General features: G+C 36.8%; 1 protein-coding gene across 1 annotated transcript in view; it reads right to left on the reverse strand.

Moving 5' to 3' along the window:
- Window positions 1-15,742, reverse strand: part of MCM9 (minichromosome maintenance 9 homologous recombination repair factor) — a 150,096-nt gene that overhangs the window by 38,633 nt on the left and 95,721 nt on the right. Inside the window, exon 6 of the mRNA XM_027848576.1 lies at window positions 14,887-15,061. Within this exon, the coding sequence (XP_027704377.1) occupies window positions 14,887-15,061 (175 nt within the window). The remainder of the gene's footprint in view (window positions 1-14,886; window positions 15,062-15,742) is intronic.

Genomic DNA, 15,742 nt, shown 5'->3' on the forward strand with positions numbered 1-15,742 from the left:
CTGTTAACCTATTCTCAGAATATAAATCTAAGAAGAAGTTAAATAGGCATAAAATTATAACTATAAATAAATTGAAGGGGGTAATCTAGTAGGAAAATTTAATTCACTAAACATTTATTAAAGTGTTTATTATGTGCAAGGTATAGTACTAGGCACTGGAGATGAAAAGTTACTGTATTTTTTATATCTAATTATATGAAAACAAGAAAGTCCCTAACCTCAAGAAGTTTATATTCTATTGGAGGGAGTGAGGTTATAACCTGTATATAGACAACCAAAAGCAAAGTAGATACCAAGTTATGTGAAGTAAGTTTAAAAGGGAAGGCTCATTAATAACCAGGCAAGTTATGAAGAGTTTAATGTAGAAGGTTGTACTTAAGCTGTGCCTGGGAGGAAGGAATTTTGAGACTGAGATAAGGAGGGAATGAATTGGAGACTTGGGGTACCACCTGTGGAAAGGCATGAAGGGGAGAGATGCGATATACAAAGAGAACCACTAGCAAAGAAGTCTGACTGGAACAGAGATTGTGTAAGGGAGAGAAATAGGAAATAATCTTTTTTTTGAATTTTTTTTAATTTTTAAAAAAATTAATTAATTTATTTTTAGTTTTCAACATTCACTTCCATCAGCTTTGAGTTTTAAATTTTCTCTCCCTCCTTCCCTGCCTCCCTCCCCAAGACAGTATGCAATCTGATACGGGCTCTACATATACAAGAAAACAATCTTAGAAAAGTAGGTAAAAGCCAGATTATGGAGGGTTTTAAACTGAGAATTATGTGTTTTATTCTAAACGCAATGGGGAGCTACTGAAAAACAGGGCAGTCATCTGGTCAGATCTTTGCTTTAGGAATATCAGCTAGACACTATGTGGAAGATAGATTGGAGAAGGGCGAGACTGAAAGAAGGGAGACCAATTAGGAAGTTGATTATTTTACAACAGTTCAACTTAGAGGTAATAAAGGCCTGAACTAACATAGACACTCTGAGTCAATCAGTTAACAGGTATGTTATTAAGCTGTTACTAAACTTGAGGTACTGTACTAAGTACTGCGGATACAAAGAAAGGCAAAAACATGCTCTTTGCCCTTAAGTTTCTCATGTTCTCATGGGGGAAGACAACATGCAATCAACAATACATGGAAATGAAAAGATAAATAGAATAGATGGGAGGTAATCTCAGAGGAAGGATACTAACAGTGGTGGGGATGGGAGTGAGGGGAGGACACCAGGAAAGACAGTATATGTACTTGAATAGGGAGAGTATTCCAGATAAGGGGGACAATCCTTAGGTTGGCACAGATTTGGGAGATGGAGAGTTATGTGCAAGGGACAAGAAGAAGGTGGGCGTTGCTGGATTGTAAAGTACAAGAAAAATAGAAAGGTAGGAAAAGGTCAGGTTGTAAAGGTATTCAAATGACCAACAGAATATTTTATATTTAAACTTCTATTTAAACTTCTATGTTGAAACTATATATTAAACTTGTTTATATTGAAACTTGTGCTCCTGGGACATCCATAAGAAGAGATATATTTAAACAGCAATTAAAGTTCACTAAGGGGCAGGGGGTGACATGGTCAGACCTTCACTTTAGGAAAATTACTCTGGCAGCTGAGTTGACAATACAGTAGAGAGAGCTCTGAGGCAAGTTTGAGATTGTGATTCTGGGTGATTGGAGGATGATGGTCTCTTCAATTACAATAGGGAAATTGAGGAGAGGGGAAGTTTTGGGGGAGAAGGTTATGAGTTCAGCTTTAGACACATTGAATTTGAGATGCTACAAGCTATCTAGTTCAAGATGTCTAAGAAGTTGGTGATATGAGAAAAGAGCTCAGGAGAAAGGTTAGGTCTAGATATACTGATATGGGAATCATCTATGTAGAGATGATAATTGAACCCATGGTGGCTGATGACATCAATAACTGAAATAGTATAGAGGGAGAAGTACAAAGTCATGGAAGACACCCATGGTTAATGGACATGCCCAGGATAAATATTCAGTAAAGGAGCCAGAGGAAGAGCAGTTAGGTAAATAGGATGAAAGCCAGGAAAGAGAGCATCACAAAAAACTTAGAGAAGAGAGAATGTGTAGGAGAAGGTAGTGATAAAGTATCAAATGCTGCTAAGAGGTCAAGAAGAATGAAGACTGAAAAAAAGGTCTTTAGATCTGGCAATTAAGAGATTATTTATGAGTTTGGAAAAAGTAGTTTCAGTTAGAAGGTGACAGGCATGAGAGATGTGGTGGAAGACTCAACAAGACTTAGCAATAGATAGGAAATACATGGTGAAAGAGAGGGAAAAGTTAAAATGAGTCCAACATTGTAAATTAGGATGAGGGGGTCCTCAATAGGAAAAAGAAAAAATGAATGAGGGATGCATTTTGGGGAAAATAAATGAATTCCATTTTGGACATGTTAATTTTGAGGTGCCCCTGGGACATCTCTAAGAAGAGATTTCATAAGCAATTGTTAGTGCAGGACTGAGCTTCAGAAAAAAATTAGGGCTAGATACATAGATCTGATAGTTATCTACATAGAAAGGATAACTGAACCATGGGAGCTGAGGAGATTACAGGAGAGAGAGCACAGAGAAAGACAGTAAAAGAGTCCAAGGAAAAGCTACACTTATTAACAGGAAGAGGATGATGGAGGAATAGCAAGAAGACAGAAGTAATTATAAACAGGTAATAGGAGATTCAAGAGAAAGGAGTTTCATGAAAGGCAAGAAAAGAGAGAGTTGTCCAGGAAGAGGATTTGGTCAACAGAGATGTCAAAAAGAATGAGGACTGACAAAAGGCCATTGAACTGAGCAATTAAGTGATCCTTGGTAACTAGGGAAAATAGTTTCAGTCTATTGGAGGGGTATGAGGCCATATTGCAAGGCACTGAGAATAGGTTTAGATGGTGAAAGATGTGCTAGAAAATATAGACCAGGCTTAAGGAATAAGCCAGAAACTTTTAGGTTATACAAAAACTTCACTCATAAATATCATTAATACTTTTATTAGGAAAAGGATTGGAAGAGTCAGATATTGTAAGCATCAAATAATATCACAAAAAATGAAACTGATCACATTTTAATATGAAATTATATTACTGATATGTGTAAATTCCTGAATATAGCTACAAATCATAGTTTAAAAATATTTATTAGAATTATAATAAAAAAGGATACAAAACTAGTAGAAAGAATGAATATGAGAAAAAGATATGCTATACAAACTGTTGACACCAAAAATTTGAAATAGACAGAGAAATGGATATCAACATTGATTAGAATAATTTCCAAAGGGAGTTCAAGTGATTTAAATCAGTTGTCATCATAAGGAGAACAAAAAGCCTAGAAACCCCCTTAGCCAACAAATACAATCTCTTTGCCAAAGGAAGTGAAATACAGGTTGAGGCAATACCACTTTAGAATATAAATTTGTTTGTAAAATTTTAGGAAAAAAGATGGTGAAAGTTTATGAGCAATACCACCTCATAAAACAGTGAGAAGCAGTAGAGGGAAAAATGAGTTTATAGAAAGTTTGGCAAGAGATTCAACTAAGTAAAACCATCCCAAGGGTATGTAAGGATGAAACTGGAAAGATCATAAACATTAAAAATGGAAAAGATCTGTAAAGGTATTTGGAACAAACTGTTTTTACTAAGACAAGACCATTGGAGTCACAATATTTGGATTCTAACATCACATTTCCAGATGTGCTGCCTGAAGAAGTGGAAATGGCACTAAAGAAAACAAAGATGGGAAAAGCAATTAAACTAGATCTAGTATACACAAAAAGCTGTGGTATAGATAATACAGTTCGCAGGACATCAAGAGAGAGATTCTCCAGTCATCTGAAAGAGAACGTACCAAAGGGGTAGGGGGAAAATTCAAGTCCTTATAATTACCAATAAAAATGTCTAAGACTATAAGTACCTATTAACCAATATAGATGAATGAAGGAAAATGTATTTATTAAGTACTTACTATGTACCAGGCACTGTAGTAAGCACTGGAGATTAAAATACAAAAAGCTTTATGCTCAGTTTTCTATCTGTAACCCTACTTTTGGCCTTCTCCCAGTGCCTAAACCTACTCACAAACTCCTCCAAGTGGTTGGACGTCTATATAAAAGTTGTTATGGGAGTAGTACACACACTAATTGAAGGCTTTCTTGGTGATAGTATAAGAAAGGAATAGGCATACTTTTGCATAATAGCATTCCACAACAGGCCACATCTTTGTAATTATACAGTTGACTGAAAGGGACAGAGAATGTTAATTCTCCCTGTGCTTGTTATTTGTTGAATACAAAAAAAAGCACTTTTCTGGTGCACCTCTCATACATATGTCAGAATCATACTACACTCCTTGAAGGTGTAACAGATATAATTTTTATTGATTATTGATTATTAACATCAAGGAAAATATAAAACAGGGAGTTGTATACTAGCCAAAGATTTCTGCCATTGTCATGGAGTACATCCAGGGCAGAGACTAGAAAGAAGAGGGATTCCCTACAGATGCTATGTCTTTACAGATGTTCCTGTTTGTGGGTATTGTGTTGATTGTTATCAAACCCAGAAATACTGCAGACCCGCCCAAATAAGATTCAAAATTGTTCAAAAGAATTCACTTTGTCTACTGGTACATATATCTTGGAAAGACAATGAGTGAACAATGAAGTAGTCCTGGAGGTAAGCCAGAGAAGAAGAATGGGCAACTTGACAGTTCTTAAAGACCACAAGCTTCTGACTAAAACAAAAGCTTTTCCACAAGAATATTCTTCTAGGGATTTTGTATGCGGGTGAGTCACAAAATACTACTATTTCCCAAGAACTGTGTTTGAGAATCATCCAAAAGGCAATGGAGAGGCAACTATTGAGTCTAAGGAGATTATAACACACTACAAATGAGGAATTATGAAGAAGTGGGGTAAAAGATACCACCAAAGAAAGTCAACAAGGAAAAAAAAGATTGGTCAATCAAGCACAATCAATCACAGGCATTTATTAAGCACTTACTATGTGCCAGGCACTGTGCTAGGCATAAGCACAAAAGGTATGGACAGTCTCCACTGGCATCTGTATAATATCAAGATGATGCAAGTAAGACCCACCAAATTGGCTGACCACTTGTGGTAGATTTGTTAGAGTACATGGATGACAGTTTCACAGATGGGCAGGCTTGGATGAGTCATGATTTGCATTCTTGGAGGGAGTGGCAACATTACTGGGATCAAAGATGCATTAGATATGGGTAGAATAGTTCTTTTTTTTTCTTCTTTTTTTTTTCTCTCCCTTACCCATTAAGACACAAATGGTTCAGATTTTGGAGTTTTGGTTGGAAATTTAACCCATATATAGTTTCACTATTGAGTAACTGATGTTTATTATAAATTCTGTAACTGCATTCATAATAATACATTTTTAAAAGAAATAAGAAAATGAATCTAAGAGTTAGTACAATTTACCAAAGACATTTTAAAACTTTAATTATTGCCTAAGATGAATTTTACAGTCCATAGAGAAAGAAAAAATAGTAAGGAGAGATTTTTAGATAGACTTTTATGATATTATGTTGAACAAGACACACTGTAGAAGACAACACTGTCCCAGTCTCAGAGCAGTCTAAGGCCATATCTTCACATCTATAATTATCTGAATGACTTGTTGCCACTTTTGATTATTATACAAATGCCATTTCTGCCCAGTTTTTGCTTATAACTGATTATCTTCTAGTATTGTGATGCTCACCCACATCAATTATGTGTAAGGATGGAGGATGACTAAAAAAAATTTAGTGAACTCCTCACTAGTTAAAACAAGTGTAAAATTACTGCACATGTATAACCCATATCAGCTTGTTTGCTTTCTTGGGGTGGAGGGAGGGGAAGGAGGGAGGGAGAAAAATTTGGAATTTAAAATCTTATAAAAAAATGAACATTGAAAATTGTCTTTATATGTAAGTAGAAAAAATAAAATACTATTTGCATTTAGAAAAATAAGTGTCAACATGTCTCAATCAATCAATCAACTGAAGACTGGGAAAAAGTCCTTGATCCACTGTTATGACATGGCATAGGAAATGTGTTTTCACGGTCTAAGGAAACTTGGTCACATTCTGTGGATCATCTATAAAATATCACGGAAGTTTGGGCCCAAGGAGATTTGAGCAAATAAAGAAAAAAGAACATTCAAGCTACATCTCTGAGAAGGGGGGGGCCGGATTCCGGGCCCTATGCCCTGGTCTCAGTCTCTTCCCCCACCCCTAGATTAAGGAAGTACCTTGTGAACTTGAGAGGACTTTCTATTCCTATTCCTATTCTTTTTTTTTTTTGTTTTTGTTTGTTTGTTTTTTGTTTTTAGGCAATTGGGGTTAAGTGACTTGCCCAGGGTCACACATCTAGTAAGTTTCTATTACTATTCTTGAAGCATCCTAGGATCAGAGGATTGGTAGTATTTGGATCAGAACTAAAGGTCAGATTCAAGGCTCTACACAGGACCCAATAGAAAAGTTACCTAAAGGGATTATCTTGAAGACTTTAGCAAAAGGACTTTTAGGATAATGTAATTACTCCTTTGCTCCACATATTCACTAAACTTGAGCCTACTTCCCTTTGGATTCTACATACAGTTATCCCTTCCACATCGCTATTTTCCCTGTCATGGTTCAATATATCACATCACAGGTTGGGCATAAGTAATTAAATGGGAATTTTTTAGGAGTTTTACAGAAACCACAGATGACACGCAAAGGCCAGCAGATGACACAGAAAAAGTTTAGAAACTCAGAAATGCATAAAATATACATATAGTATTATACAATATCATATGTTGTCTTTTAATACCATAATAATTCAGACTTCTTCTCTGATATGAAGGGAGAGCCAAAAAATTTTACATGGATTTTCCAGATTGTGGGAGCACTGAACCCCTAACCCCTGCGATGTGAAAGGTATAACTGTATACTCCAAATGTTTATGTGGACTATTTGTGCCCAACCTGTAGAGCCTTCCAAGCATGTATTGGTCTGATCAGCCATAGTGAGACACACTGTACCTGATTCCAACATAGTGATGTCATTTTGGTCTTGTTAGAGAATAAAGGACACAACCAACCAACCAACTAATCATACTTGTGAGGGTGTGTCACAAACTTTGGAGGGGTGGCACTTTGTATCAACTCTTCTTATGGGCAGCTAGGTGGCACAATGAATAGAGCACTGGGTCTGAAATCAGGAAGACCCTAATTCAAATCCAGACTCAGAAACTTACCAGATATGTGATTCTGAGTAAGTCATTTACTCTCAGTTTGCCTCAGTTTCCTCAACTGTAAAATGGGGATAATAGCAGTACCTACTTAATAGGGTTGTTGTGAGGATCAAATGAGAAAATATTTGTAAAGCATGTTGTGCTGTTCAGTCATTTCAGCCATGTCTGACTCTTCTTGACCCCATTGGGATTAACTTGGCAAAGATACTGGAGTGGCTTAGCATTTCCTTCTCCAGTTAATTTTATAGATGAGGAAACTGAGGCAAAAAGGGTTAAGTGACTTTCCCATGGTCACAGAGCTAGTAAGTGTCTGAGATAAGTCGTCCTGACTCCAGGCCAGGCACTCTTGCTATCCAAGGTGGCACCACCTTGCTACCACTGCCTGGCACATAGTGGGTACTATATAAAAGATATGATGATGCTTAACGGAATGCCTAGTACATAGTAAACACTATGAAAATGCTTGTTTCCTTCCCCTCCTGCCTATCCCATACTACACTACCTTAGTAAAGACGTTTTTCTAAAAGATAATTAAACCTGGTTGACTGAATGATACCAACTGATAATCACAGTGGCAAGCATACTGGTAGGGGCTTTATTATTATTATTATTATTATTGTTTTTTTGGGTAGGTACTTTTGAGCTATAGTACTAGGAAAAAAACCCAAACCTCTGAGGGTTACCCCTAGAATGCTAAGAGAAGAAAATGGCAACAATGCCGATGTGAGTAGGGGTTTGGATAAGTAGCTTCAGAGCATGCCCTACATATACATAGGTCTCATTTGTTTCCTGTCCACCATTGACAGTGATAATGTTGATAGTGCAGCTGAAGCAAACACTGCTTCCTCCATATAAAGTTTTAGTCTTTGGGCTGGGTTCATAGCCATTGTATAGAAAGTCTATTGTTCCTTCCCAGTTTTACCGCCCAGTCAGCTCAACAACTTAACTCAGAAAAAAACATTTGATTTCTCAGGAACTCCTCACCAGGTCAGTATCTCTTCTGTTGCTCTTTTCTGGTTACTCCCATGTTTTGCCTTGTTTTTTGAAGCTGTTCTTCAGGGCATCTGTAAAATGTTTCTTTGGCTCTGCCTCTTCCCATGCACTCTGAAGCTATCAACCACCCTCTCAGGAGAATAAAAAGCTCCTTGAAGGCAGAAGTTGATGTTTTTCTTTGTCAGTCCAGTAACTTATACAGTACCTTACACATAGTAGATGCTCAATAAATGCTTATTGAATGGAATCATTCCTATCTTGAATACTTACATGGTGTTGGTGAACTTTACAAGGCTGATGGCAGAACTCAGATCTGCTAATGCTTCCACGATTTTGAGAGGTATGATGAATAAGATGAGAATGCAGTGTCATGGAAGTAAAGGAGATTATGGACATGCCTTTTTGTATGTGGCAATTAAAGAACAAATACAAGAGATATCATCAAGATCTCCAAACTGTTTCGGTTAATATGAAGGTGTTTAATTTATTATTTTTTCCCCCTTAAACAACTGGAAGTTTTCTTTTACCTTCTTTCTTTTTGAGTAGTGCAAATTACCCAAACGTTCTTACAATCAGGGAATAAATAAGAGAGATGCATGATATTATTTATGTCCTTAAGCAGATGAGAAAAATAAAGAATGCTGTAAAATGATTGGTCTAAAGCCCCTGAATTTCACCATGGCTAAGACTCAAGGACTTTCTAGGGGCTAAGAATTGTTCAGATTCTGACAATCTGGATGAGTATCCCACCAGAGCTGCTCAGTACCTATATCTTGGGCAGACACTGCAGATGGATAATTAATTGTATCCAAAAGTGAAAGGGAAGAAAAAAAGTAGACTAGATCACATTTGAGAAGCTGCACAGTACTTTTAAATCACTTTCAGCTTCTCTCTAAAACAAAGGTCAGTCTCTTAAAAATCAATACTCTTCTGGTGATGCTGTATTGCTACAAATCATGGAATAGTGGAATACTCATACCAATGGAATTACTCTTTGACTTGAGAACAAAAATATACTCTCCCATCTCCACGCTTTTGCTCACACTGTTCCCTCAGCCTCAAATATACTCCTTTCCCCTTTTCATTTGTTAAGTTCCTATTTATCTTTTAAAAATCCAACTCAAATGTCATCCCCCTCATAAAATCTTCCATGATCCCTAGGTTAGTAATGACCTTCCCCTTTGAACTTCTCAAAGAACTTTATTTTCCAGCTCTCAAAGGCATTTAAAATGTAATATTGTACTATTATCATTATCTGCCTTTGTTTCTTATACTCTACCTGAAGGCAGGGAACATATTGACATTTTGTATCTTCCAGCTCCTGGAAGAAAGCACTGTACGCAGTATCCTCTTGATAAATGTTAATTAAATGAATGAATGAATAATATATGAATTGTGAACTTTCCATCTTGGAGAGAGGGTGACGATACACGTTCCCCTACTCACAGCATTAGACAGATTAAGAGCAAAGTGGGACAAAAAAAGTGTGGGGATGGATGGGTATCATGAACATCAAGGTCCACTATCCTGATACTACTTTCTTATATTATGCGATACTACAGCAAATGAAGCTCAGCAAATTATCCCAGCAGTGTTTAATTTCTGATTCTTCAGGCAAAAATTTTGGATAAGGCTCACTTTACCATTGTTAATGTTAAAAAGTAAAAAGACCTCCAGGACAGCTGGAAGCCAAAGCCACTTGCCTCCTCTTTAGGTTTATGCCTTTACGATTATTTGGGAGCTACAGAGATGCTGTTTCTCTCTAAGCTTTCAAGAGAGGGCATCATTGTATTCTGGAAGGCACATAATTAATTGTACCTCTTCAGTTTCATACTTTGGGTGGTGCATAATTACTATATTCAATACTCCGATATGGCTAATATGTCCTAGGAATTAGGATTTCCAAACTAGAGTCTCTGATTTCTTGGTTTGTTGCTTAGCTTATGAAGCCTTCCTCCTTAATGTCTCAGTAATCTCTTAGAAATATGGTGAAGTTCAAGTGTAATGGGGACAACGAACACCCTCTTTATCAAAAACATTCGAAATTGGTAACATAAAGGGCAGGATAAGAAAGACCCAAAGGACTCTTCCTATCCTTGTCTCTGACAGAATGGCTTAGAAAGAGGTTCATTTGTTGGTTTTTACTAAATCCAAGAATTCCAGTTTTTTTTTCTTTTAAGGAGACATTCATTAGCTATATTTTATTTATTTGGCTGCTTAGTGATGGTGACAGCTCTGAGAAATCTTATTTAAAAGTCATAAAGAAAAGGAGCCATCAGAATATGGTGTAATGTGAAGAGCATTCAACTAAGAGTCAAGAGCCCTGGGATCCAGTTCCAGCTATCTTGCTCACTAGCTATGTGATCCTGGGAAAGTTGCAATCTTTCTGGATCTCAGTTTATTTAGCTATAAAATGAGGGTGTTGGACTCTAAGATTCCTTCTAGTAATTGAATTCCATGAAATTTTGTTATCTCTTTGTTAGAGATGGACCATGCTTTAGATTACCTTGGAAACACTGTTAACTAAAGAACTTAGAAACCAAGGTAGAAGGGAACTGAATACATATCCTACCATTTCTATGGTTTTAATGAAAATTAAATTATAATATTAGAGCAAGAAAAAGTAATTTGTAGATTTATGGTTCACATTCTTGCATTCCAATAGAAATAAAGGCCTTCCAGATGATAATGGATGCTCGTCATTAAGTGGTTGGCGTGGATCAGGCAAAGGGGAGTGTTAGCTCTTTTATCATGAAGAACAGACCAGAAAGTAATTTTTGCAAATATGACTATTAGTGAATTTGAAGGACACCATAGGATCCCAAGCATTGTTAAAATGGAACATTAAGACAGACAGAGCCATCTTACACTTATTTCTTGAATAATTTGAACAATCAAAATAGGGTAATATTTAAAGGAGGTTAAAAGAAAAAGGACAAGCCATCCATTATTGGGCAGCTAGGTGGTTCAGTGGATAGAGCACTGGGCCTGGAGTCAGAAAGACCTGAGTTCAAATCTGGCCTCAGACACTCTCTAGCTATGTGACCCTGGGATCCACTGGAGAAGGAAATGGCAAACCACTCCAGTATCTTTACCAAGAAAATCTCATACACGGTCACAAATAGTTAGATGTGACTCAACAACAACAACAACAACAATAACAATATCCAATGTCATGCACCCTTTATCTTATATATTCCTTATACTTCCTGCCCACGTTCAAACTTCATCTGCACTCTGTTCCACTTCCTCATCCTTCTCATTCTCCTCCCAGTGAACAATGGACTCTGCCCTGGGACGCTGGGCTCTGCTGGGTGAGCTTTTGCTGTAATTTGGTTGGAATCAGGCCTTTTCATCACTTCTTGGCCATTTCCAAATGATGCTGCTATGCTTGTCATCTCCCCTCCATTCTCTGGACACACTGTGTCTGTCCCGTTTCTAATTCCCCTTTATGTGTTGTCTTCTTTGTGGACAGGGACTGTTTTTCTTGTCGCTTTGTATCCCCAGTGCTTAGCACAGTGCCTGCCATTCAGTAAATACTTAATAAATGCCTTATCATTCATTTGTTTGTGTATGCACTTCAATGCAACATTATCTCATTCAATCCTCATCATAACTTGTGAAGCAGCTGGGCAAAAGCGTCATTATTCCCATGGTAGAGAGGGGAAACTGTGGCTAGGAAGGGTTAAGTTACTCAACTAAAGCAAAACAATCAACAAGTGGCAAAACCAAAACTTGTCCCATAGGTCTTGGACCTCATTGCTTTTCTCCCTGTGTCACAATGCACCATGTACACCATGGAGACTTGTTGAAAGTTCATCATATAATCAATAATAATTTTTTAAAAATAAAAAATTCATCATAACAATGATGACATAAATATTATTCTTTTATGCATCTTAAAAGGCTTTTTAAAGGTAACAATAACCACAACAAGGCTCTAGAAAGTCAATAAGTATTCACTGAATTGAATTTGTTTAGGACTTGGTCTGATATAATGTTTTGAGAACAAACTTCTTTCCATTCTGGAATTTACTAGATAAGAGTGTTACAAACTGTGTGTCTGGCATGTAACACTTGGGGTCAATAGTGGTACTGCAGCATAAGCAATCTGAATGGGCTTGTACGGCATCTTCCTTAGGCCCACAAGATGAGAGTAAGCCCCACCTAGGGGTCAGAAGTGATTGGAAAAGGAAAATGAACCGTTTTCATTACACAAAATTTAAAAGGTTTTGCACAAAACATCCAACATCCAATCCAGTTAGAATATATATGAAGGGAAGCAGCAAATTCCTCTGATACAAGTGGATATCCAATATATGCAAGGAATTGATACCAATACATAAGACTAAATGCTATTCCCTTGTGGAAAAGTGGTCAAGGGACAGGAACAAACTGTTTTCAAATAAAGAAGTGTAAGTTGTCAATAATCAAATGAAGAAATGATTCAAATCACTACTCATAAGAGAAGAATAAGGTAGGGACAAAGACTCTAGATCTGTGATATAATTGGTATAAGGAACTCTAAGCTAGGGAAACTCCATCTACCAATGTGGGTTATATCTAGTACTTATAGTCCTAGAGAGTTATCTAGAACATTGAGGGGTTTAGTGACTGTTAAGGGTTCCAAGATGTGTCAGAAGTAGGACATGAACTCAGGGCTTCTTGGCTCTAAGGATGGTTCTTTATCCATTAATACTCCACTGTCTCTCAATGATAACAGCAGTGAAACTTTCATTCTACCTCATCCCAGCACATAGGCAATGATGACAAAAGAGAGATATGGCAATTATTAGAGGGGCTGTGGGAGGACAGGCAAACTAGTGCACTGTTGGAATAGCTATACACTGATCCAATTATTCTGGAAAGCCATTTGGAACTATTCTGTAGGAGGACTTTCCTCATCCCCCCAGCTGCTTCTGTCTTCTCTAAAGTTACCTTCCACCTTTGTGATATTATCAGGTTTGTACCTATTTGTGCACAGGCTGTCTCCCCCATCTGAACATGAGTTCTTTGATGGTATAGATTAGTTTTCTTTTTTTTTTTCTTTGATTTTTGGTGAGGCAATCGGGGTTAAGTGACTTGCCCAGGGTCCCATAGCTAGTAAATGTCAAGCGTCTGAGGCCAGATTTGAACTATGGTCCTCCTAACTCCAAGGCCAGAGCTCTATCCACTTTGCCACCTAGCTGCCCCTAGTTTGCTTTTTCTTTGTATACTCAGTGCTTAGCACAGGGACTAGAACATATTAAGCGCTTAACAAATACGTGTTGATTGATTGATTATATAACCAAAGTCACTAAACTGGGAATATCTCCTGACTGGATACTACCAGACATACACCCCCCAAAGAGATGAAAGGAAGAGGGAACAGACACAAATACATAAAAATATTTATCGCAGCATTTTCTGTCGTAGCAAGCAACTGGAAACAAACTGGGTGCTCATCAGCTGGGGAATGGCTGAATAAATTATGGTATATGAATATGATAAAATACTTTTATGTTGTAAGAAATGATGACGGGGATGGTTTCAGGAAAAACAGAGAAGACTTGTATGCACAGTTAAGTGATAAGAACCAGGGAAGCAATTTATGCAATAACAACAGTATTTTAAAGATAACTGACTTTGATACAATGACCAACCACAATTCCAAAGGACTCATGATGAAACATGCTATCTGCTCCCAGATAGAGAGCTGACAGATCAGAGCACAGATTGAAACATATTTTCTTTTCTTTTTGGACACGGCTAATAGAGGAAATTATGTATGACTATATATATTTGTAAAGAGTTTTGTTTTTCTTGACTTTTCAACGGCTGGAGAAAGGAGAGAACTCAGAATTAAAAATAAAATAATACTTAATTTTAAAAATTATGACATATAAATGTTATGTGTTATAACAATGTTTTGAGAAGTGATGAAAGGGGCAGATTCAGAGAAATCTGGATTTCCAGAAAGGGATGCAGATTGAAATGGGGAGAACAAGAACAATTTATACAATTACTACAGTAAAATAAAATGACTGAGTCTTAAGAACTTTGATCAACACAATGATCAATCAGGACTACAGAAGACTGAGGAGATGGATTAGATACACAGAATAAAATATATATTCTTAGTCATAACTAGTTGTCAATTTGTTGTGTTTGTCTACATTTATTGATTACTTTGGGAGGCTTTTCAAGGAGAGAATTTGTGGGAGTAATTAGTGATAGTGATGAAAAAAGAAGAGTCATCAATGAAACTTTACAAAAATACACAGAAGAGAGCAGAACGTTCAGAAGGGGACAGAGACAAGCAGGGCATCGTTTATACATACAAAACTATGAATCTCGTTATGTAGTTTAATATATACACATATTAGCATACATTATCTCTCTATTCATCTATCCACTAAATTTAACATGTTAATTCCAAAGCAGTCTCACTTGTCTGTGCTGCCCTCTGAACTTCCTTCTGACCTCTGATGTGCATTTTAAAAGGTGCTTCACTGACGTCCTTTTCTTTCTTTCTAAGCTCCCATTTGCCCACCCCCAAAATTAAAAACAACTCTCCCTTCTAATAAGTTAGCATAATCAAGCAAAACAAATCCACAGGTCAGCCATCACAGACTTCTAAAAAGAAAATCTTACCCAGCCTTAGCAACGCTGATGGTCTGCTGTTCCATTGCTTCATGGATACTGGTTCTATCATGCTCCTTGAGGCTGTTAAACTCATCAATACAGCAGAGACCTCCATCTGCAAGGACTAATGCTCCAGCTTCCAAATTCCATTCCCCAGAATCCTTCACAGCAGTCACTGTCAAGCCTAACAGAGAAAGACATGTCATTCAAACCTAATAATGCATATAAAAGGAAGGAAATAAAAGTTGGCATCTATATGGTACAAAAGCACTTAACACACATTATCTCAGTTGAGCCTCAAAACAAACTTGTTGAGGTATGTACTAAAAAATTTTTTAAAAATTTTTTAAAAATTATTTTATCATGAACTTATTATCATCAACAAATATGAACATTTCAATATGGAAGAAAGGACTAAAAAGGATTATATATGAACCTGTGAATTTTGTTACATATAAAGCACTGGGTCTTAAGCAAGAAGACTGGAAACAAATCCAGCCTCAGACACTTACTAGCTGTGTGACCCTGAACAACTCGCTTAACCTCTGTCTGCCTCAGTTTCCTCAACTGTAAAATAAGGATAATAATTTCACCTACCTTACAGGGCTGTTGTGAGGATCAAATGAGATACAATTTGTAAAGCATTTAGTATAATGCCTAGAACATGGCAGGTGCTATATAAATGCTAGCTATTATTGTTATTATTATATCATTATAGCTTTCTTTTTTAAAACCCCAAGATATCATTTTTAAGTTTATACATGCAAAACATATCCCATAGTAGTCATGCTATGAAAGAAAACATAGAGAAGAAAAAAAAACCGCAAGAAAAATAAAGAAAGTCTTAACAAAACTATGCTTCAAT

The sequence above is a fragment of the Vombatus ursinus genome, unplaced genomic scaffold, assembly GCF_900497805.2.
Source record: "Vombatus ursinus unplaced genomic scaffold, bare-nosed wombat genome assembly UNPS02006779.1, whole genome shotgun sequence".
NCBI lineage: Eukaryota > Metazoa > Chordata > Mammalia > Diprotodontia > Vombatidae > Vombatus > Vombatus ursinus.